This window comes from Rhinoraja longicauda, chromosome 19, assembly GCF_053455715.1.
Source record: "Rhinoraja longicauda isolate Sanriku21f chromosome 19, sRhiLon1.1, whole genome shotgun sequence".
Lineage (NCBI taxonomy): Eukaryota > Metazoa > Chordata > Chondrichthyes > Rajiformes > Arhynchobatidae > Rhinoraja > Rhinoraja longicauda.
The window spans coordinates 38,556,036-38,581,252 of NC_135971.1; the positions used below are offsets into that span (position 1 = coordinate 38,556,036).

The 25,217-nt window shown below is 44.3% G+C and overlaps 1 protein-coding gene and 1 pseudogene across 1 annotated transcript; one reads left to right on the forward strand and one right to left on the reverse strand.

Moving 5' to 3' along the window:
* Positions 1-6,807: 6,807 nt before the first annotated feature.
* Positions 6,808-10,666, reverse strand: LOC144602979 (putative G-protein coupled receptor 139). Its single transcript, XM_078416104.1, has 2 exons — positions 10,597-10,666; positions 6,808-7,745 (listed from the first exon to the last, which is right to left on the reverse strand). Exons 1-2 carry the CDS (start codon positions 10,664-10,666, stop codon positions 6,808-6,810), a joined length of 1,008 nt encoding a protein of 335 aa, XP_078272230.1.
* A 6,468-nt stretch (positions 10,667-17,134) lies between these two features.
* On the forward strand, positions 17,135-23,848 carry LOC144602981 (uncharacterized; annotated as a pseudogene).
* Positions 23,849-25,217: the final 1,369 nt, after the last annotated feature.

Below are 25,217 nucleotides of genomic sequence, written 5' to 3' on the forward strand. Positions count from 1 at the left end.
TTTGCCCAGCCTCCCTCTAAATGCTATTCATTGATCTGGTGCCTCATTCTCACCAGTCATGGGTGGGAGGGGAGGAGAGGGAGCATTCTCTGTCGAATTCTCTGCTGGGTTTTATTGCATAGATGTGCTGAATTCTGCTCTTCTCCACAAGTGGAAAAGAGCTACTTCTGAAAGTGGTGGTGGGCAGGGGGCAGAAGACTTGCCCAGGGAGATTCGATTACCATGTTTTGGTTATTTTGTCCAAAGATATTTTTAATATAGGTTAGTACATTTTCAGTGCATTGCATATAAACACAGTAGTATTCATTTTTGCATCTTGAGTAAACACATTGAAATAGCAATGTGTTCAGAACATTATTTCTGATATGTCCTCACTTTGTTAACACTGAACCAATATATGCATCTGTCTTATCTGCATAAAGGCGTAGGCACCAGGGTCTCTGTTCCCTTTAAGCAAACCCAGTTATCATGTTCTTCTATGCAGAGGAAATGTGGGCAGGATAAATACAAACATTTTGAAATGTAGAACATAAAAGTGATAGGAATTCAGGAATTTGAGCCACAACTATTATTCAATGTGATCAATTTTGACCCAAATTTTGTACATTGATCCTCTTATTTCTCACAAAGGCAGGCACAAAATGGTGGAGTAACTCAGCGGGTCAGGCAGCATCTCTGGAGAGAAGGAATGGGTGATGTTTCGGGTCGAGACCCTGAAGAAGGGTCTCGACCAGAAACGTCACCCATTCCTTCTCTCCAGAGATGCTGCTTGACCCGCTGAGTTACTCCGCCATTTTGTGTCTACCTTCGATTTAAACCAGCATCTGCAGTTTTTTTCCCCTTTTATTTCTCCCCATCATTTCTGATCCTTTGACCATACAAATAACATATAACTCCTTGAATAAATTTAATGATCTGTGTTCAACTGCTTCCAGTGGTATAACATTCCACAAGTTCATCATTCTGTGGGAGAGGTAATTGCTGTTCATCTCACCTTTATTCCTGATGTCCAGATAGTGACCACTGAGTCCTGAACTGACCTGATATCCCGCGCGCGTGCGTGTGTGTGTCTTTTTTTCCTCTCGTTTATTATAATGTTTACAGTATACGATGTTTACATATTCTGTTGTGCTGCAGCAAGTAAGAATTTCATTGTTCTATCTGGGAGATATGACAATAAAACACTCTTGACTTTTGACTCTCTTGAATCTGCACAGTCCCATAAGAATTTTATTGTTAGTTTTAAATGGTCCTAATCACTTTAGAGCTCGGACTGATGTAAAACTAATTGCCCTAATCGCCATTCATTCATTAGTCCTCCCAACCCTGAAATCTGATGAACCTTCGCAGCACTCCCTCCATAACAAGAACATTCTTCCTAAGATCAGGAGACCAAAACTACAGATGCCGTGGTATTGGCAAGTACATGTCTCAGAATAACATGATGTATCTTTCAAAAGGGATGAGGAGTAACTTCTTTAGTCAGAGGGCGGTGAGGCTGTGGAATTCACAGCCACAGACAGCAGTGGAGGCTGAGTTATTGGATATTGTTAAAGCACAAATTGACAGGTTCTTGATTAGTAAGGGTGCCAAAGGTTATAGGGAGAGGGTAGGTGAATGGGGTTGAGAGGGAATGGTCACTCAAGCATGGTTGAATGGCGGAGGGGGTTCAATGGCTTAATTCTGCTGCTATGACACGACCTGAAGTAAAATACAGAAAGGCATGGCTGATACTATGTTCGGATCATTTTATTATGAAGGCTGTTATACCATTTGCCTTCTTTAATTACCCAATGCGCCTGCACGCTTGGTTTCAGTGAATGTTGAACAAAGGATTCCTTTATTATATCTAATTCAATTCAAATAATTTGACTTCCTGTTATTCCCACCAAATTGAATAGCTTCTTATTTATTTATGTTATGTTGTAGGTGCCATGTATTTGCGCACTCCCTCCACACTAATCGACACAAATCCTGTATTTTTAAATATTGCTTCTGCCCGTTCACCTCCAATCCTTCCACCCACCTTTGCCATGGTCAATATATAAAGTTGTTGTTGTTCGTCCTTTGGGTTCGAAGAAGACCATGACTTCACTTTCAGTTGGAGGATTGGTGACTGTGGGTCCGGAAGTGATTGGTGAGGCCAATCCTGGCCCGGAAGGCACGCCCACACGTAGGACACAAGTGGATGGGTGCTGCAGTGGAAGCGGAGGTAGCCCGGGCCTTGTGCACGGTGCGTTTTCTCTGGGCCTATGCAGTGCGCCTGTTCTCTGCTGCACGGGCTCCTGTGGTGAGCTTGCTACGCCAGGTTGGATGGTCCAGAGCAAGAGACTCCCGAGTGCTGAGGTTGATGTCCAAGTGTTTGAGGGACACTGAGGCAGTCCTTAAACCGTTTCTTCTGTCCTCCTACTGAGCGCTTGCCCTGACACAGTTCTCCATACAGAAGCTGTTTTGGCAGTCCACTCTCGGGCATTCTGATAACATGGCCCGCCCATCTGGCTTGGGCTTTCCGTAGGAGGGTGTGGACGCTGGGGATTCTGGCCCGTTCCAAGACCACTGTGTTGGGAATTTTGTCCTGCCACCTGATGTGAAGGAGTCTACGTAGGCAGCTCAAGTGAAAGTAGTTGAGCTGTTTGGCATGTCTGCTGTAGACAGCCCAGGTCTCACTGGCATAGAGAAGAGTGGTGAGTACCACTGCATGGTAGACCTTCAGCTTGGTGGTAAGGCTGAGTCCTCTCCGCTCCCAAACATTCCCACGGAGTCGCCCAAAGGTAGCGCTGGCCTTGGCAATTCTGTTGTTGACCTCAGCGTCAATTTTCACCACTCGTGAGAGTGTACTACCCAGATAGGTAAAGCTGTCGACTGCCTGTAGATTCTGCGCCTTCACTGTGATGTGTGGTTCCTGGTAGGGCTTTCCAGGCGCGGGCTGGTACATAACTTCAGACATTTTGGTGCTAATGGAGAGACCAAATTTTTCACAGGCCTGTGAGAAGCAGTCCATTTCATGCTGTAACTTCTGCTCTGTGCTGGCGTTGAGGGCGCAGTCATCAGCAAACAATCTTTGATGATGGTCTCCTTCACCTTTGTAACAGCTTGCAGGCGCCTGAGGTTGAACAGTCTGCCGTCAGTCCTGTACCTGATGTGTATTCCATCCTGGAAGTCACGGAAGGCATCGGTCAGCATGGCAGAGAATACCATCCTGAAGTATGTTGGGGCAAGAACGCAACCTTGCTTCACGCCGTTTGTCACTGGAAAGGCTTCCGACTCGTCTCCATCATCTAGCACTTTTACCATCATGCCGTCATGGAACTGCCGGACAATCGTGATGAACTTGCTGGGCCAGCCAAACTTCTGCATTATCTTCCACAAGCCATCCCTGCTGACAGTGTCGAATACCTTTGTCAGATCGACGAAGGTCACGAACATCAATATATAATAGCAATGACTCTACTAACAAGTATTTGTTTAGAACGTGGTAGGAAAGTGGAAAACTTTCTAAAGTTGCAGTCTTCACACTGTCAAGATTGAATCCAAAATCCAGGAGCTGTGTAATTGCAAAGGTCATGACTGCATCAACATGCCACAAGTGTGTTTGTCTTGTCCAATCCTATTATTCTTCTCAAATGCTCTCTTTTATGTGTTTTATCATGGGCGACAGCATTCTCAAAATCATTGAAGACAGACTGACTGTCTATAATTCCCGGTTTTTCTACACCTCTCGAGATTTTGAGTTTTTCTCGATTATTTCCAATTCATTAGAATCTCTCCTGAATCTGAAGAATCATTCCAATTCATCCACCATTTCTATAGTCGCACATTTAGTTCTCGTAGCTCTGGAAAACTATCAATCCTTTGATCCACTTTCATTTCCCTTTTTGTTCTTTATCAATACTGGTTTTATTTAGTTCCTCCCTCCTGCTAGACTCCATCTACCCCAACATTTCTGCGAGGTTGTGAGGACAGAGCCATAATATTGTGTTTAATTCTGGTGACTTCATTTTGGAAAGGATGCAAATGCTTCACTGAATGGATCACAGTTTATTCCATTAAATGTACAATTAAGGATGGATCAGAGGCAGCGAGTGTTCCATTTAAAGAGAATGCTAAGCAGAGATCCTATAGAATTTTATATAATAAGGGATGGAAAGAATGGGCAGGGAGGCTGTTAATGTTGCTGGAGGATTTGAGGGTTAGGTGTCACAGGGAGAGAGGACAGGGATTTTTACGCATTGCCCGTTTGGAATTTTATATGCATGGCATGTCGATGTTGTGTAGTAGGGTTCATTATGGTCTTGATGTATTAGAAAAGTTAAACAGGCTTTTCACCGAAGATAAAATTTTCTGCTAACAGCACCGTATGATAAGCAAGTAGGCTGGCTTTAGGAAACAATTAGATGCTTGAGAAAATGCCTGGGCTCGCTTAGAATAACTGGGAAATTATGGAGCAGCCGACAAGGATGTTTAGCTAAATGATAAGATAAAACTTTCTTTCTCGGACACATGCAAGAATAGCTCGGTGCTTGATTTAATACAGAACCTTCGAAGGACAGTCACTGGGCCCATAAAATCTCAATACCAGCCATCATAAATAGGAGTCTCCAATGGGCAGAAGACTGGGAGACTTGGTGGTATTAACTAGCCCTTAGAGCTTTATCTAACTCTCCTTTGAATGCATGCAATGAATCGGCTTCCACTGCCCTCTGAGGCAGAGAATTCCACAAATTCACAACTCTCTGTATGAAAGGTTTTTCCTCATCTCAGTTCTAAATGGCCTACCCCTTATTCTTAAACTGTGGCCCCTGGTTCTAGACTCCATCAATATCGGGAACATGTTTCCTGCATCCTACGTGTCCAATCCCTTAATAATCTTATATGTTTCCATAAGAACCCCTCGCATCCTTCGGAATTCCAGTGAATACAATCCCAGTCGCTCCATTCTCTCATCATGTGACTGTCCCGCCATCCCGGGAATTAACCTCGTGAACCTACGCTGCACTTCCTCAATAGCAAGAATGTCCTTCCTCAATAGTCGTAGTACACTGCAAACAATATAATCAACGAGAGAAAAAAAAAGTTCAGTGTATGTCTCTGTGTGTGTGTGAATGTGTGTGTGTGTGTGTGTGTGTGTGTGCCCTAACATGGAAGCTGTAAGTGCTTATGTCCTTGGAAGATAGAGAGAGATTACTTAAATAAAATTAAAATTTGTTGTGGATACAATAGAAGAGAAGACTCATTTGGATTAATATCACTTTTGGCCACCGAATGGAAGATTATAATAATTTTCCTCTGACCGCTGGAATCAACACCCTTTCGCTTTCCAAGCGGGCAATGAGTGTTATTCTCCCTTTGAAATCTACCGTGTAAAAATAGCAATAGCAAATTGACCGCCATTCTGATTTGGAAATATATCGCTGATCCTCAGTATTGCAAATGCCGAAACGTCCCACGCCGACAGAATATTGTATTAGCACCAGGAAGTCTTCAGCGGCGGACAAATAAAATGACTTTTTACCCAGTAGTCAAAGGCAAAAACAAACTTTTAATAAAACCTTACTACCTGTTTAACATAAACACTGAGTGCTGCAATCGATAAATACAACGTTTGGTTTATTATTGACACGGGTAACTAGATACAGTGAAAACCCCTTTGCGTGATATCCAGTCAAATCATTCCATGCATGAATAAAATCAAGCCATACATACGTAGAGTAAAGATTTAAAAAAAAAACGAGAATGCAGAATAAAATGATACCGCGTTCTGACGCTGCGCTTGCAGCTAATGTGCAGACAAAATAAAAGTACAAATGTGCATTGCCTAACGTTGACGTGCTCGGCGATTTTCAACGGTGCATAAAAGGCTTCTATCAAAGATGATATTCCCCATGGTTGCTGATATCAGAATGAGGTGAATGAATTCATAATGGGACGTAGAGAGGGAGCAGGAAAATGCTGTGGTGAGATGTTCCGTGTATTTTAGTGCGTTAGTTTCTGTTCGACGTCAGGACGATAATATTTCGACTTTGTGACATCACAATGAAATACGCATAGTCATTGAGAATATTAAAATCTGTTCCATCGCATTGAATTATTGAACGAATAACAAAGAACAATCTATCGGAGGAACTCTGTGGATCAGGCAGCATCTGTGGTGGGGAGGGACAGATGAAGTTTCGTGTCGAGATCCTTGGGTTCCTTCAGAAATGTGTTTTTTTTGCTCAAGATTCAAGCATCGGCAATCTCTTGTGCCTCCATTTGCAAGACAGATTGAACAATGAAAGGCGTGGATAGAGTGTATGTGGAGAAAATGTTTGCAGTATTGGGAAAGTCTGGGACCAGAGGCCAAACCCTCAGAACAAAAGGACGTAACTTTAGAAATATGAGGAGGAATTTGCTTAGTAGGGGTGGTGAATCTGTGGAATTGGTTGCCAAAGAATGCTGTGGAGACCAAGTCAATTAATATTTTTTTTCAGGTGGAGATGGATAGATTCTTGATTAGTATGGGTGTCAGTGGTTAAGGGGAGAAGGCAAGAGAATGGGGTTGAGAAGGAAAGATAGATCAGCCATAATTGAATGGAGGATTAGACATGATGGGCAGAATGGCCTAATTCTGCTCCTACAATTTATCAGTTTACGAACTGATGAAGATTGGTTGTGTTATGTTCCTTGGCTTCTTCAGATTATTTGATAAGTGTTTCAGAAATGTTTTCGTGGAGTTGCTCATGTTCGAAACACAAACGGCATGCCGACAATGCTCTGTTCAAACAATTTTTATTATGCGACAAAAGGTAAATGGTTTTACATAATAGATTATGACAAAAGGCTACGTGATCTCTGGTCCGAGGTTAGAACTAATTTATTCAATAAAGTAAAAGGATATTTCACAATATTCGTCAGTGATTCTCTGAACTTTGCCTGAGCCACTGCATAAATAAATGTGTTTGTGCACGAACTCAGGCACTGCAGCATGTACCCAGTGTGCTCCATAATGGCGAAAGGATCGTTGTAATCTGTGTCCATGAACTCAACGCCGGCAAATTGTGTGCATATGTAATGAACAAATGTTACCATCCATAGCAGTATAAAACTGCTTGAGATGGAGAGCAGTAAAATGATCGATTTTCTGCGGTTTACAATCTCCGTATCAGGACAATCCTCGCTTCTCCCCTCCCCCCGGAGCCCCTTCCTTATCCGACTAGCTTGTAAAATATGTCTGGTGGTCAAGGCATTAAGCAGCACAATCAAAAGGAAAGGTACCAACGGTGTTAAGGTGATGTCGAAGAAGAAGTATGCAACCCATATTGGTAAACTGGAGAGGCTTGACTTCACTTTGCAGAACCATGGCACCTTGTCAATGATCTCCAGGTGTTCGTTCTCAAAATAAATTGGGATGTTTTCTACAAAGCTTAATCCAGACACTGCCACTATAACTATAACGGCAGTTCTTTCGGTGCAATATTTTACTCGCAACTTATGACAACAAATGGCGATGTATCGATCAATTGTGAAGGCAACAGTTAGCCAGACCGAGCAATCAATGGCTGCAAACACCAGGGCAATTTTAAGGCTGCAAACCGGAGTATAATGCAAGAAGGAAAGCGGAAAATACATATCATTAATCTCATATAATACGACATCAAATATTATCACCAGTAGGTCTGCAACAGCCATGGCAACCATGTAACGTGTGATGCATTTGGAAAGTCCACAGTTCCCACGAGATAGAATCACAATCGCCATAAGATTACCTAGAAGAATAGAAAAATGCGCAGTCACAGAGAATAACCGCTTTGGACAAAACGTTACTTGGCGATTAATTGCAAATCATTCATAAATATAACACAACGCGTTGGAGTAACTCAGTGGATCAGGCGGCATCTGTGGAAGGAATGGATTTGCGACGTTACGGATCAGGACCCTCCTTCAGCCTTAGGCCTAATCGGTAATGTTGCCGACAGAATCAAGAGTCAAGAGTCAAGAGTCAAGAGTGCTTTATTGTCATATGTCCCAGTGAGAACAATGAAATTGTTACTTGCAGCAGCACAATAGAATATGTAAACATATTACACTGTTATCAATATAATCACAGAGAGAAATAAACGATCAGTGTGTGTGTGTACATACATGTCCACCCATATACCGTCCGAAGAACGGTCTCGACACGAAACGTCACCAGCGGAGTGACTCAAGCTTTTTGTGTCTATCTTCGGTTTAAAACAACATATGCAGTTCTTTCCTACACGCACATACACGCACACACACACACACACACACATGCCAAAACACACACACACACACACACACACACACACACACATGCACACACACGCACACATGCACAGACAGACAGACAGACATACAGCGCGGATTAACACTATCACACGCTAGGGACAATTTTTACATTTACTCAGTCAATTAACCAACATACCTGTACGTCTTTGGAAAGTGGGAGGAAACCGAAGATCTCGGAGAAAACCCATGCAGGTCACGGGGAGAACGTACAAACTCCAAACTACCGCTGCCCCACCGTGCCGACAGACAGACAGACGGACGGACGGACGGGCAGGCGGGCAGGTAGGCAGGCAGGCAGGCAGACAGACAGTTGTCGCTGGACCCGCATTGTTTTACTCAAGATTTCAGAATCTGCAGACTCTTATGTCTCCAAACTATCCCTGTTGCCACGCGGTTGATTATCCCTTTGGTTTAGTTAAGAGGGTGAACTTAATTTGGATGAAAACGGAAATTAGGAACCACGAGTTAGTTTAACGCAATCATTTTATTTATTCTAAAAGGTAAATGATCGCCATGAAGCGAATCAGCGTTTTCCGGCTAACAAAACATCGCACAAGTTAACTGTTAATCTTAACACTGGCTCCTGGAGAGTGCATTTGGTGGAATTTGAACAAGTGACATATTTTCTACAGTTGACGATTTTTTCCTCTTGAATCATTTAAAGTAATAACAAAACATGGAGAGACATTACATTGGATTTATGATGTTAGACGGGATATAAAAATCACGCTTCACATTGACACTTTGCATTTTCATCAGCGTTAATTCGAGGGTTCTCGTTTGTTTCAATGCTCCACTATCTGCCTCGATATTTACCAGCATGAGGACTGGATTACAGGGCATTCGCTGTGGTTGAACGGACTTGGATTGTATTCTCTCCAAAGCCAGAGGTAGAGCGGAGTTCTGATATACAGTACATAATATTTTTAGATGTAAACGTATGGTAGACAGTTGAAATCTTTTTTTCCCCTCAGGGTGAAGGTAAAGGCGAAAGGGCATAACTTTAAGTGAAAGGGGAAACGTTTTGCAGGGAGGGTGGTTGGTGCCTTGAACGCGCTGCCACGTGTGGCGATGATAGGTCAACGAATAATGACATTGAAGAGGGTTTTAGATAGACACGTGGGTATGCAGGGGATGGATGATGTGCAAGCATTAGGTTAATTTATCTTCGCATCATGTTCAGCACCGACATTGTCAGTTCATGTGCTGGACTGTTCCATGTTCTGTGTCTCCGACATGAAAAATGCCCAGAAGAATCACCAAGCACTCGAGATCGCGCAATGGTCTCTTTAGCAAACGCAATAAATCGAGAAATTAACTATTTGCCGAAAAGATCCCGTGTCCTGCATGGAATGAATATAGAAATAAACAAAAAGGCAATGCTACGGCGGTTATGGGAAATTTCAATATGCAGGTAGGCTGGGTGAATCAGGTTGGTACTGGACCCCAAGAAAGGAAATCTGTAGAGTGCCTCCGAGATGGATTCTTAGAGCAGCTTGGAGTGGACCCTACCAGAGAAAAGGCAATTCTGGATTTAGTCTTATGAACCGGATTTGATAAGGGAACTCATGGTAAATAAACCAAAACGACCACAACGCGATGTTTTAATCTGCAATTTGAGAGGGATGAGGTGAAACCGGATGTGTCGCTATTGCAGCTGAGCAAAGGGGAACTACAGAGGCACGGGGAAAAGAGCTGACCAGCGTTCACAGGACAGGGACCCTAGCAGGGATGACGGTGGAACATCAATGGCAGGGACCCTAACAGGGATGACAGTGGAACATCAATGGCAGGGATTTCTGGGAATCACCCCGAAGATGCAGGATCTTATTTCTAATTTTCTGCACGAAACTAATTTCCCCTAATAAATACCGATCGCCAATATGTTCATATCCGTTTTGCCTGCATCTCATCTTTCCAGTAGTGGAGCAATTTGATGAGAAAAGAATCGCGACATTTTATAAAACATTCTCATAGAGGGAATCACATTTCTTCTTCGTGCATACTCGAAACGCATTTTACAATGAAGCTTCAAAGCTATCATAGACATAAATTGGAGTAACATAGCGTGTTAGGCAGCATCTAACCCGCGGATTACTCCGGTTTTGGTGTCTGTCTTCGGCTTAAACATCTGCAGATCCTTCCTACACTTCAAACCTATCATTGCAGGGTTTCAATCTTTCTGATAGTTTCACTCGCATTGCAAAGCTCGCGAGTTTGACAGTTTCGAGCTGGTAAGTTCTTTCTTTCCGTTTGCTTTTTCTTTGGTAGAATCACGAAGTCAACGAAAAACAACTTCGAACTTACCTGGAATGCCAATGAGTGCGAGAATTGGATAGTAAATTTCCTCAATCTGTGGGATTATAGATCGCTCCATTTCGTTTACTGCTGAACGTTTCGATGTGATGACATATGATGAGATCTTTGCAATGGACACAAGTTGTACATTTGAGCACTGATACACGGGGTCAGAGCCGCTTCATTAATGTGCTGAAGCAGACGTTGCAAATTATACCTTCAGCACTCCTGTTTGAACACGTCGCCGAAACAGCTATTTTTATTCAATCCCTCAGAGGGAAAGTATCCCTGTTTCGCAATCTCATGTAGCCATAGTAACCGTTAAACCTTTAATCTCGCATTTTCTTTCCTCCTTAAAGTGAAATTTTTGAGTCTTGCAAAGATACAAATCAAACTTGTACTTATTTTCGACCTAATACCTGTACATAGATGGAAACAATATATGCTTACTGATCACGTACTAAAGCAACCGTTAAGAAATATTTATAGAGGTGCGTGGATAGGATAGGCTGAGAGGGACATGGGCCAAACGCAGACGGGTGGGACTGGTATGGATGGGGCATGTTGGTTGGAGCGGGCGAGTTGGGCCGTTGGGCCTGTTTCCACGCTGCATGAACCTATACCTCCAGGATTGAATTAGTTTCATTTAGATTCGGAGATACACAGCTATGTTTTTTCCAGGGGATGAGCCTTTTTTTGAAGGTATTACAAAATGCTGGAGTAAATCAGCAGGTCAGGCAGCATCTAGGCGAGGGAATGGGTGACGTTTCGGGTCGAGACACTTCTTCAGACTGATCTCAGGGGGGCGGGACAAAGAAAGGATATAGGTGGAGACAGGAAGACAGTGGGAGAACCGGGAAAGGTGGGGGGGGGGAAAGAGAGAGACAGAGTAACTATCTAAAGTTGGAGAAGTCGATGTTCATACCACTGGGCTGCAAGCTGCCCAAGCGAAATATGAGGTGCTGTTCCTCGATTTCCTGTGAGCCTCACTATGGCACTGGAAGAGGCCCATGACAGAAAGGTCAGACTGGGAGTGGGAGGGGGAGTTGAAGTGCTCGGCCACCGGGAGATCAGGTTGGTTAAGGCGGACTGAGCGAAGGTGTTGAGCGAAACGTTCGCCGGGCCTGCGTTTGGTCTTGCCGATGTAGAGAAATTGACATCTAGAGCAGCGGATACAATAGATGAGGTTGGAGGAGGTGCACGTGAACCTCTGTCTCACCTGGAAAGACTGTTTGGGTCCTTGGATTGAGTTGAGGGGGGAGGTAAATGGACAGGTGTTGCATCTCCTGTGGGTGCAGGGGAAAGTGCCCGGGGAAGGGGTAGTTTGGGTGGGAAGGGACGATTGGACCAGGGAGTTACAGAGGTAACGGTCTCTGCGGAACGCAGAAAGGGGAGGAGATGGGAAGATGGGCTCAGTAGTGGGGTCCTGTTGGAGGTTACGGAAATGTTGGAGGTTGATTTGTTGGATCCGCTGGCTGATGGGGTGGAAGGTGAGAACGAGGGGGATTCTGTCCTTGTTGCGAGTGGGGGGAGGGGGAGCAAGAGCGGAGCTGCGGGATGTAGAAGAGACCCTAGTGAGAGCCTCATCTATAATGGAAGAGGGGAAGCCCCGTTTCCTGAAGAATAAGGACATCCCTGATGCCCTAGTGTGAAACACCTCATCCCGGGCGCAGATGCGGCGTAGATGGAGGAATTGGGAGTAGGGGATAGACTTTTTGCAGGAGTCAGGGTGGGAAGAAGTGTAGTCCAGATAGCTGTGGGAGTCAGTGGGTTTATAGTAAATGTCCGTCACTAGTCTGTCTCCTGTGATGGAGATGGTGAGGTCCAGAAATGGTAGGGAGATGTCGGAGATAGTCCAAGTATATTTTGGAGCAGGATGGAAATTGGTGGTGAAATGTATGAAGTCAGTGAGTTATGCATGGGTACAAGAGGTAGCACCAATGCAGTCGTCGATGTAGTGGAGGTAGAGTTCGGGGATGTGCCCAGTGTACATCCGGAACAGGGATTGTTCGATGTACCAGACAAAGAGGCAGGCATAGCTAGGGCCCATGCGAGTGCCCTATGCCTCTGGTTTGGAGGAAGTGGGAGGATTCAAAGGAGAAGTTGTTAAGGGTAAGAACCAGCTCTGCTAGGCGGAGGAGAGTGTTAGTAGATGGGGATTAGCTGGTTTTACAGTCGACGGAGAAACGGAGGGCTTCAAGACCATCCTTGTGGGGGATGGAAGTGTAGAGTGACTAGACATCCATGGTGAAGATGAGGGAGTGGGGGCCTGGAAACCGGATGTTATCGAGGAGACGGAGAGCATGTGAGATGTCTTCGACGTAGGTGGGGAGGGATTTGACCAGGTTACCTAAATTGATGGACCACGCGAGATATTCGGCAGACCACCGGATTAACACAGAACATTGATTTATGTGGCCGTCAATTTGAATTGAAGGTTCACCCATCTCAAATTAAATGCATCATGGAAGGAGGTATAATTGATTCGTATTAATTTCACGACGGAGCATTATTCTGCTACTTCTCTTTAATATTCCGACGAAATGCGAAGATCGTGAACCACACGTTTTAGCCGTGATTTAACAATCCACGTCAGCCTGCCATCTCCGGGCGCCCACCCATAATCCCTTACTGGTCGATTGAAAATTAAAACGTTTGAACTTTCTTGTAAGCTCTCTAGGCCTAACCCAATCATTGTCTTGTTTGCTGAGAAATAATTAATTCTTTTTCACTATTGCAAAACGTTTCCACAATTTTAATGACTTCAATTATATATCTTCATCAGTCTCTTTTGTTCCAAATGCAATACATAGAAACATAGAAAATAGGAGGCCATTTGGCCCTTCGACCCAACACCGCCATTCATTGTGATCATGGCTGATCGTCCCCAATCAATATCCCATGCCTGCCTTCTCCCCGTATCCTTTGATTCTACTAGCTCCTATCTAACTCTCTCTTAAATCCATCCAGTGAATTGGCTTCCACTGCCCTCTGTGGCAAAGAATTCCACAAATTCACAACTCTCTGGGTGAAAAAGTTTTTTTCTCGCCTCAGTTTTAAATGGCCTCCCCTTTATTCTAAGTATGTGGCCCCTGGTTCAGGACTCGCCCAATATTGGGGAAATTTTCCTGCATCTAGCTTGTCCATTCCATTCATAATTGTATATGTTTCTATAAGATCCCCTCTCATCCTTTTAAACTCCAGTGAATACAAGCCTAGTCTTTTCTATCTTTCCTCATATGACTGTCCCGCCATCCCAGGGATTAACCTCGTAAACCTACGCTGCACTGCCTCAATTACAAGGATGTCCTTCCTCAAATGAGGAGAGCAAAACTGTACATAATACTCCAGATGTGGCCTTACCAGGGCCCTATACAACTGCAGAAGAACCTCTTTACTCCTATACTGAAATCCTCTTGTTATGAAGGCCAAATTTCCATTAGCTTTCTTCACTGCCTGCTGTACCTGCACGCCAACTTTCAGTGACTGGTGTACAACGACACCCAGGTCTCGTTGCACCTCCCCCTTACCTAACCTAACACCATTGAGATAATAATTTGCCTCCCTGTTTTTGCCGCCAAAGTGGATAACCTCACATGTATCTATATTATACTGCATCCGCTTTCAACAGTAATTTCTTGTCAATCGCTTCTGCGTTCCCTTTAGTGTTATCCAAGAAGACGCGGCGAATCACACGAAAGTGAACATTATAGATCTTGAGTAAACCAAGTGCGAGAAGAACTCACGAGTCGGGCAGCATTCGTGGAGGGAAATGGACAGACGATGTTTAAGTGCGGGACCATTCTTCCACCTAATTCCAGAACAATGTATTTTTAAAGACTTCACAATATCTACTTTATATTTTTGCGCCGTGGAGACGTTAAGAATTAGTAACGTATGTTGACATTATGAAAAAGCACAGAGTTTGCTTGTGTGTTGATGTTTTGGTTAATTTTCTGGTGACACTGAAGGAGAAAACGGCCGAGGACAACCCGTCGCTATCCCTCCCCCGTAACTTTCCGACAAGGTCGGTGTGCCGAGTGGGGAGCGGGGGGGGGGGGGGGTGGGGGGGTTCGTGGGGGGGGCGGGGTGGAAGGGGGGGATGGGTGGGTGGGTGTGACTTGATCAAGGTGGCTGTGCTGGTAGGAGAGGTGGGTGCGCATTGATGTGGCGGTGGTGGGGAGGGATGTTACAAAGAAAAGAGTAAAGATTAGCGAAAGTATTACTTTCAACTGGATAAATCAATGTGTATACCATTGGTTGGTAAGCTACCAGGGCCAATATAAGGTGTTGTTCTAGTTTGTGAGCGTACCCACTCTATCAATGGAAGAGACGAAGGTCATGGGAAATAGCGTTAAATGGCTGGCAACCTGGAGCCTTAACGGACAAAATGTCTCCTCCATCTTTTCCCACGTCGCTTACCTTTCCGTTTTCTGCTCCCCCGGTTTCTACCGGCCCCGTAACCCTTATCTTTCCGCAATAAGCACGTCGTCCATGCCCGCTCATACATTCCCTCATATTTCCCGTTTCTCGTTTCCCTACTCTCATTCCACCCAAACTGCTGTATATTCACTTCCTCCTCGTTTTTCCTTATCTGACGCCCTTTTCACGACATTTCAACTCGGGCCGTTGAGACCATCTGCACCCATCTGCCATTCACCCGTATCCAACTAACACACCTGTCTTTGCCCCCTCCCCAGCTCCCTTTTCCAACTGTTCCCTCCCGATTACATAAGAATGAAGAAGGTTCCGACCTCAATCGTCGTGATCTTACAGTTTACAATTTCGTATGTTGTCACGTGTACCGAGGTACAGAGAAAAGCTTTTGTTGGTTCTATCCAGTCAGCAGAAAGACAATACAGAATAACCTCCACCTCTACCCCCACTACATGATTACCTATATTCATGTAGGAACAGAGTTGTTCCTGCACTTGGTGTATTGATCAAGATTTTAGCATCTGCAGGTTCTCGCCTGCACTCACATATTAATGCGACATTAAACTTGGTAATTTAGCTTCGGGAAACAGCGCGGAAACAGGCCCTTGAGCCCACCGGGTCTGCTCCGACCAGCGACCCCCGCATATTAACATTATACTACTTGTAGTATAGGTGTGGGAGAAACCCGAAGGTCTCGGATAAAACCCACGCGGTCACGGGGAGAACGTACAAACTCCGTGCAGGGACCCGTAGTCGGGATCGAACTCGGATCTCCAACCGCTGTAATTCTGCAACTCTACCGCTGCGCCACCTTGCCGCCACTATTATCCCCCTTTTACATAATCTTCCCCAGATTATATTCCTCACTTCCACACAGAGGAGGTCACCATGCAACTCGTTACACTGGAGCTGTGAGGCAGTCGGTCTGCTAGCTGCGCCACTCTGCCTTCTAGACACATTGCGAGAGAATTAAATTAATTCAAGCAGTCATCTTACACAATCCTCTGAAACATAAACCGCGAACGATGAACATTTAAAATACAAACAAAGGGTACTGGAACACTCAGCTTCCCAGGCAGCATCTGTGGCGAAAGAAACAGGGGTAATGGACTTAATGTTTCACGGTGATGACTGAAAATCCGTTGAACATTCACAGTACTTCATGATTATAATTTCTAATTTAACGCAAAACCCATTTCTTAAGTACAGCATCGGGATAAAATAAAATAGCATAAATATGCCTCCGTTACAATTATTTAATGGCCTGTTTTGCCATATGCAGTTGCATATGGCAAAAATTGAACGCAGTTGTACAGGGCCCTAGTGAGACCGCACCTGGAGTACTGTGTGCAGTTTTGGTCTCCAAATTTGAGGAAGGATATTCTTGCTGTTGAGGACGTATTAGGTTAATTCCCGGAGTGGCGGGACTGTCGTATGTTGAAAGATTGGAGCGGCCAGGCTTGTATACACTGGAATTTAGAAGGATGAGAGGAGATCTTATCGAAACATATAAGATTATTAAGGGGTTGGACACGTTAGAGGCAGGAAACATGTTCCCAATGTTGCGGGAGTCCAGAACCAGGGGCCACAGTTTAACAATAAGGGGTAGGCCATTTAGAACGGATATGAGGAAAAACCTTTTCAGTCAGAGAGTTGTAATCTGTGGAATTCACTGCCTCAGAAGGCAGTGGAGGCCAAGTCTCTGAATGCATTCAAGAGAGAGCTTGATAGAGCTCTTAAGGATAGCGGAGTCAGGGGGTATGGGGAGAAGGCAGGAACGGGGTACTGATTGAGAATTATCAGCCATGATCACATTGAATGGTGGTGCTGGCTCGTGGGGCCGAATGGCCTCCTCCTGCACCTATTGCCTATTGTCTATTGTCTATTGTCTATTTTCATAAACTAGGAGTGGGTTGAAACTCAACCAATATTTACATAAAATAGTCGAACGTGACGTTTGATATCCGGAGCAAATTAGTGGGTGAGATGAAATTGAATATTTGGGGAAAGTGAGGCGAAAGATGTGCAACTGGGCTTATCTTTACGTTATCTCCACCACCAAACTCCTCTGGGCGCTTTCTTCTTCCGGCTTTGTTGAATGAACGGATAAATGGGTATTCTTAGTGCAGTCAAATACGTTTGCATTTCATTTGGATTTGAATATGAGGAGGCACCGCAATCTACAAGTATCAGGTTTTTGAACCAGCCTGCACAATTGCAAGTAGCGCCATCATAGATGAGGCCCTTACTCGGGCCTCCACGATATCCCGCAGCTCCGCACTTGCTCCCCCTCTCCCCAGCCGTAACAGGGACAAAGTCCCTCTATTCCTCACCTTCCACCCCACCAGCTGTCGCATACAGCACCCAATCCACCGATATTTTCGCCACCTCCAACGGGATCCGACCACAAGCCACATCTTTGCATGTCCACCAATTTCCGCTTTCCGTACAGTCCGTTCCCTCCACATCTCCTGGTCAACTCGCCACTTCCCACCCAAAACACCCCCTCCGCAGGTACTTTCCCCCGCAACCGCAGGAAATGCAACACCTGTCCCTGTAACCCGCCCCCCCCCCCCCCACTTCGACTCCGTGCAAAGATCCTGGCAGTCTTTTCAGGTGAAGTAGAGGTTCACTTGCTCCTCCTCCAACCTCATCTACTGTATCCGCTGTTCCCGGTGTAGACTATTATATATATGCGAGACCACGCGCAGTCTCGTCGATCGTTTCACTGAACACCCCCGCTCAGTCCGTCTAGACCTACCTGAGCTCCCAGTTGCTAAACACTTTAACTCCCCCTCCCACACATTGACCTTTCTGTCCTACTAAGAGATTAGAATGCAAACTAAGAGATTAGTATGCAAACTTAAAGCACACGGTATTGTGGGTTCAGTATTGATGTGGATAGAGAACTGGCTGGCAGACAGGAAGCAAAGAGTAGGAATAAACGGGTCCTTTTCAGAATGGCAGGCAGTGACTAGTGGGGTACCGCAAGGCTCAGTGCTGGGACTCCAGCTATTTACAACATATATTAATGATTTGGACGAGGGAATTGAATGCAACATCTCCAAGTTTGCGGATGACACGAAGCTGGGTGGCAGTGTTAGCTGTGAGGAGGATGCTAGGAGGCTGCAACGTGACTTGGATAGGTTAGGTAAGTGGGCAAATGCATGGCAGATGCAGTATAATGTGGATAAATGTGAGGTTATCCACTTTGGTGGCAAGAACAGGAAAGCAGACTATTATCTGAATGGTGGCCGATTAGGAGAAGGGGAGATGCAACGAGATCTGGGTGTCGCGGTACACCAGTCATTGAAAGTAGGCATGCAGGTGCAGCAGGCAGTGAAGAAAGTAAATGGTATGTTGGCATTCATAGCGAGGGGATTTGAGTATAGGAGCAGGGAGGTTCTGCTGCAGTTGTACAGGGCATTGGTGAGACCACACCTGGAGTATTGCGTACAGTTTTGGTCTCCTAATCTGAGGAAAGACATTCTTGCCATAGAGGGAGTGCAGAGAGGTTCACCAGATTGATTCCTGGGATGGTAGGACTTTCATATGGGGAAAGACTGGATAGACTCGGCTTGTACTCGCTGGAATTTAGAAGATTGAGGGGGGATCTTATAGAAACTTACAAAATTGTTAAGGGGTTGAGGAGGAGGGGGGCGGAGAGGAGGGGGTGGTGGTGGAGAGGACAGGGGGGTGGAGAGGGGTGGCGTCGGTGAGGAGGGGGGAATGGGGTGGGGACACCATTCTTCCAGCTGCCATCTTCTTTCTCCTTCACTCCAGAATTCTTAAGGGGTTGGACAGTCTAGATGCAGGAAGATTGTTCTCGATGTTGGGGAAGTCCAGAACAAGGGGTCACAGTTTAAGGATAAGGGAGAAGTCTTTCAGGACCGAGATGAGAAAGGTTTTTTTTCACACAGAGAGTGGTGAATCTGTGGAATTCTCTGCCACAGAAGGTAGTTGAGGCCAGTTCATTGGCTATATTTAAGAGGGAGTTAGATGTGGCCCTTGTGGCTAAAGGGATCAGGGGGTGTGGCGAGAAGGCAGGTACGGGATACTGAGTTGGATGATCAGCCATGATCATATTGAATGGCGGTGCAGACTCGAAGGGCCGAATGGCCTACTCCTGCACCTATTTTCTATGTTTCTATGTTTCTATGTCCTGGGTATCCTTCATTGTCAGAGTGAGGCCCAGCGGAAATTGGAGGAACCGCACCTAATATTTCGCTTGGGCAGCTTACACCCCAGCGGTATGAACATTGACTTCTCTTACTTCAATTAACCCTTGCTTTCCCTTTCACTCCATCGCTTCCCCTCCTCAATTCTCCGACCAGTCTTACTGCCTCCGACCACATGTTATCTCTGCTTTCTTATCACATTCTCCCAGTTAACAATGACCTATACCTAAATGTTCCTTGATCTCCATTCCCTTTATCCTGTTTTCAGACCTTACACTCCCTTATCTGTGTATCTCCCTCACCCCTGACATGAGTCTGAAGAAGGGCCTCGACCCGAAACCTCACCCATTTTCCTTTTCTCCAGAGATGCTGCCTGTCCCGCTGAGTGACTGCAGCATCGTCTGTCTATCTTCTGCACAATCGTAATCCTACTTCGAAATCAGAGCACATCGTTCTCCACCGTTCACTATCACGGATATAGTCTGAAGAATGGATGGGACCAGAAACGTCACATTTGCCTGTTCTTCAGGGATGCTGTGTGACCCGCTGTCACTCCAGCATTTGTGTAACATGGAGTTGTTCTTTCTGCTATGTTTTCCGTTTTGTAGTATTTTTTCCTTCAACTGACTTGCAGAATCTATGTGTAATAGGCACTATATGTATGAATTATGAGTTTGTGTGCTTGCCTGAGTCTATTTACCAGCGGTGCTGCTGCACGCATGATTTTCACTGTACCAGTTCCTCAATCAATTTGTGGAATACACTCCAACTGTTTGGACGAGCATTGAGGGCAGAATCCGATGTGCCGTCTGTGCCCGCTTTTTCCGGTTTCAAGTTGCTTTTAAATTTACGTAAGCATATAAACGTAAATACATAGATTATCAGATTTTCATTGTACCCTGGTAAATAAAAATAAATTAATATGAATCTTAACATGGTGTCTTGCAGATCTTGTAGAGAATGTGGAGAGTCAGGATGTGTGACATCCACGCAGGGTATTTCTTTGTCGTCCTGCTCATTTCGGTGCAGTATTTGATGCCAACGGTCCATTTGAGTTGTTGTTCAATATTAACTGCAGATAGATGATGGCAATGGGATAAGCAAGTCTAACATCGCCGAATATCAATGGAAGTTGGTTTGTTAAAACTCTTGTTGAAGATGTTTATGCCCTGGCTATTCTTGTTATAATCGTGTAGTAAATGCTGCTGAATGTGTTTGTTCAACTTGGTGTGACTAATTCCAATCATTACGCATCACTCACTGATCCGTGCCTCTTTTCTGTTTAAATACGACCCTAGTTTCAAAGCTGGAGAGTTCGATGTTCACACCCCCGTCAAGAGCAGTTTACTCATTCAGATTATGGGACAGCCGGTCATCATACAGATAGAGAATATATACTATCCCATTCTCGCAATAATTGGCGTTCCCGGTAAGTCTGTGAAAAAGTCACGTTTAAAAGTTATTTTCCTGTTTACTTATTTCAGCAGTCGGAATAATTGCACTACATGTTCATGTAATTCGCGGACGTAAAGGATATAAAATTACAGAAGTATACATTGTCAGGAAGTCTGGGATGCAGCAATATTCATTGTCTATTTATCACATAATTTATTTCTGATTTTTATTTATTGTGAATCTTATGGGCACTTGACCAACGATCAGCAGGAGATCCAATAGCCGAATGAACGGTAACTTAGATATTTTTCGAAGCTGGTCAGAAAACCAACTAGTCAAGAGTGAAGAGCGTTTGTATATGATATGCACCACGAGCGGCCCAGTGAAATTCTTAATTGCAGCTGGAAATCATGCCCGTAACACGATCAAACAGGACCATTAACAAAATGACACAAAAATGAACCTACAATAATAAATAGTACAATAAATTAATAACCAGTCACACAAAGTAACCACAATAGTGCAAAGTCGAATTCAAAAGTGTAAATAAAACCAAAGTCAAGAGAATATCTTTCTTGCCGAGGTAGTGGTGAATGTTGTGCAGTCCGTCCAGGAGCTTGATTTTTGCTTGTAAGAAGCATTTCGTGAACCTGGTGGTCACGGGTTTCAGTCATTTGTACTTGGGATTGTACGGTATTTTTCTACCACAAGATCGAAAAATCAAAAGATCTCCCTCTCTGATCAGTTTAGTTCGCTTTTTATGACTGTAAGATGTTTATGTTGTATTCGATTAATTAGTCGATCGTGTATTTTATAGAACTGGCAGTGCCTCGGGAGAACTCAGTGGATAAAGCTTATGAAAGGAAAACGCTTAGATATGTAGATTTGGTGTCAGAAGTTAAGCAGCGAGGATGGACAGCAAGGGTATATCTGGTATGGGCGGGTTATAAGGGTTTCATAGCGCGGTCGACCACGTCGCTATTTGGAGAGCCAGGAATTCACGGACCGAGTTTGTATCAGGCGGTAAAGGAAATGTCAGGCAGCAGAGCAAGGCAGTAATTGGATTTGGTGGAGTAGAAACACTGGCAGTTGGGGGCAGAAAGGAAACGTATAACACGCGGTAAGTGTATTTCTTTGTAAGTGTATTCTGTACAAGTGTATCCCGGCTTTATATGTGGGGTTGATATTGGTGGCGCTAGGATTGTTTAACGGAGGGTTAGGATAAGTGTTTGAAAGGATGCGAGTGCTTAGCAACTCCTTGAGTGTTGAAATAATCTTCTGTAGTTTCCTTTGTCAAGTACTGAAGATATTCGCGTAGTTAGATGTTGAGTAGTGCATACTGGTGGCATAGGTGGTTATGAGTGGGGTGGTTCTAGCACGCCAGAACTAACTGTTCAGCCTTCCCGAGGTGTCGGGGTCCGAAATCAACGAAACACCAGTGAAGGGAGGTGCCCATTTGATAACCCCAATTATATACTAGCATCAATAACCTTAGATGTTGTGTGCTTGTTAACATGTAGATAGCTTATTAGTTAATATGGAGTTAGTTATTGCCCTACATGATAAGTGCGTAAGGCTGTTTAAATACTACTGTGGCATTGGGCTTGGATTTCTTGGTTGAACGCCTATCCTTGTGTTATAACTTTGTGCTTTAATAGTAATTTAGGTTCATTGTTTCTGATTTCAAACTTGAAGTGGTCTGATTGCTTACCCTTGCCAAAACGACGCTGTTCACTGCGTCCACTTTGTAACGCTGCTGTGCAGTAGCGTGCAAGCAAGTCTGAAAGTAGCTGTCGGAAGTGAGGCAGGTAATTTGTAGAGCTAATCAGTCGATCGTTTTACAAGGCATCAGACGTTTTGAGAAATAAAATGTACTTTAGTTAAGTCCGAGATCAACAGAGTAGGACAAGACGTCGGACAGGGTATGGTGCAGTTTACAGATGAAGACTATTTTCCCCTTACATCATTTCTGCCTTGAATGTCGGTCAGTGAAGACTCATTATTCTGCAAATTGTTTTGTACATCTGTGAATCTTTGAGTTTCACTCATTTTGGAATCGAAGAATCAATCTAAGAAGGAGGAAACTAAATAACAGAGAAGTGAAGTGACAGATAACAGGTGCAACCGGTCACTTTTCAGTTCTAAATAGTTGCTGTCTTAAAGCTGCCGACTTTCTACACTGACGATTGTAGCGTAATAATATGATTGACAATGTAAAACACCGTGTAAAAACACCGTTATAAGTTCTCCACTCTTACCATGTAATGCTGCATATTGAAAGGTAAATCACAAAAAAGGAGAAATCTCTGTCGACTGAACTTTTAAGAACCTGTGTAATTATATCCTTGTTGTCTTTTCGCAGCTAATTTGATGGCGATCGTGATTCTCTGCCGCGGAAAATGCGGTCTATCGAAATGCATCACGCGTTATTTGGTGTACATGGCAGCTGCCGATCTAATGGTTCTGATATTTGAAGTAATTTTGTATGAGATAAAAGATGCCTATTGGCCATATTCATTGCTCAATTATACCCCTGTTTGCAGCGTTAATCTCGCGCTGTTGTTCTTTTCTATTGATTGTTCGGTCTGGTTAACTGTGGCTTTCACCTTTGACCGACTTATAGCTATTAGTTGCCAGTCCCTGCGAACAAAATACTGCACCGAAAAGATCGCGGCAATAGCCATTGCAATTGTGTGTTTATTGAGCGCTCTGGAAAACATTCCGATCTTCTTTGTTTATGAACATCGGGAAATACTTAATGGTCTGCCATGGTCATGTTATGTAAAATCAAGCTTCTACACCGACCCAATGTGGATCGCATTTTTATGGCTGGAAACTATTTTATGCCCATTTGCACCTTTCATTTTGATCATGCTCCTTAATTCTCTGACCATCAGGCACATCGTACGGGCTAATAGAGTGAGGAGCGCTCTCCGAGGAACCATAGGAAGTCAATCATATTATTGCTGGCAATCTCAGGCAATTTTATATTCCTATGGATGGTGCTTTTCATTTGTTACTTGTTTGTGCACTTTACCGACACTCAGTTTTTAGAAGCAAATTACAATGATCCTTTCACTATTGCGGAACAATCCGGATATATGCTGAGGTGCTTAAGTGCTTGCACAAATACTTTTATTTACGCAGTGTCTCAGGGTAAATTCAGAGAGGAATTGAAGAATATAGTTAGGCGTCCACTAAGTATATTCACTAGTTCAAAATACATAATTAATTTTAATCACCCGAAGTGAATTTGTTGTTCACGCGGCGCATCGGCATGAAAGTCGGACAGTCAACATCTTTCTCACATTTCATTCGGCACACTTCCAACACCAGACCATTTCACGTGGAATGAGAATATACGTGTTATTCCGTCCTACCGACACTTTAAGTCAAATTATGTGAAATAATTACCAATTTTCTGGTCTGAAATGAAATAAATTCGACAAGACAGTCTGAAGAAGGGTCTCGACCCGAAACGTCGCCCATTCCTTCTCTCCTGAGATGCTGCCTGACTCGCTGAGTTAGTCCAGCATTTTGTGAATAAATATCTTCGATTTGTACCAGCATCTGCAGTTATTTTCTTACACGACAAGATTAATTGTAGTTTTGTATTGATTTAATCGCACTACCTGTCCTTAAATTGTATTTAAGGAGAAATCCCGTAAAATTCAATTTCTGTAAGTAACGTACTTTGAAACCTGATAGAAAAAATATCAATGGACCATTTGATAGAATGGGTTTGATACTTGCAAAGATGAAATCATATATGATTTTAAGTGTTTTCTTGGCTGGAGAATCAAAATTTAATTGACAGACTGGGCATTGGAATTGAACCGTGACTCACAAATCCCATTTGATTCCATCGGGTGTTGTGGGATGTCCAAAGAAGGAACTGCAAATGCTGGTTTACACAAAATGACAAAAATTGCTGGAGTCACTCAACGGGTCCGACAGCATTTCTGGGGAACATGGATAGGTGACGATTCAGATTGAGACGCTTCTTCAACTGGTGTTGTGGGATATTAAAATCAATGAATGTGAGGACTGTGGGATATGTTTCTCATTTGCTGTATGGGATGTACATAGTATAACATCTGCCCGAAACATATATAAGTGTAAGGTTCCAATGAGCCTTTACTTTATCTATAAGTGATTACGAGTGAGATATGCATGGAAACACTGCCCGTCCTTTCCTTTATTATTGTCTGTTTGTATGTGTCAAATGTATGTCTTTAGTGTACTTTAGCTTGTTTTATGTGGGGTGGGGGGGGGGGGGGGGGGTGGAGTTGGGGTAAACTTTTTCTAATCTCTTACCTCGACGGAGATGCGATTTTTTCCGTATCGTATCTCCTTCCGCACTGCCGCCTAACATCGAGGAGTAGGCGGTGTTTGCTGGAGACCGACTTCGGGCAGCTCCAGCCTGCGGACTTACCATCACGGGGCTCACGATCCCTGTCGGGGGTCGACCTTGGGGCTCCAACCGTGGGTGCCTGTGGACTTTAACATCGCGGACTTCGAGACCGACTTTCGAGAGCTCCAAGCCGCAGGAGCTTCGACTGCTCTGACGTGGGAGCCTTAATCGCCCCGACGCGGGAGCTTCGATCGCCCCAGCGCGGG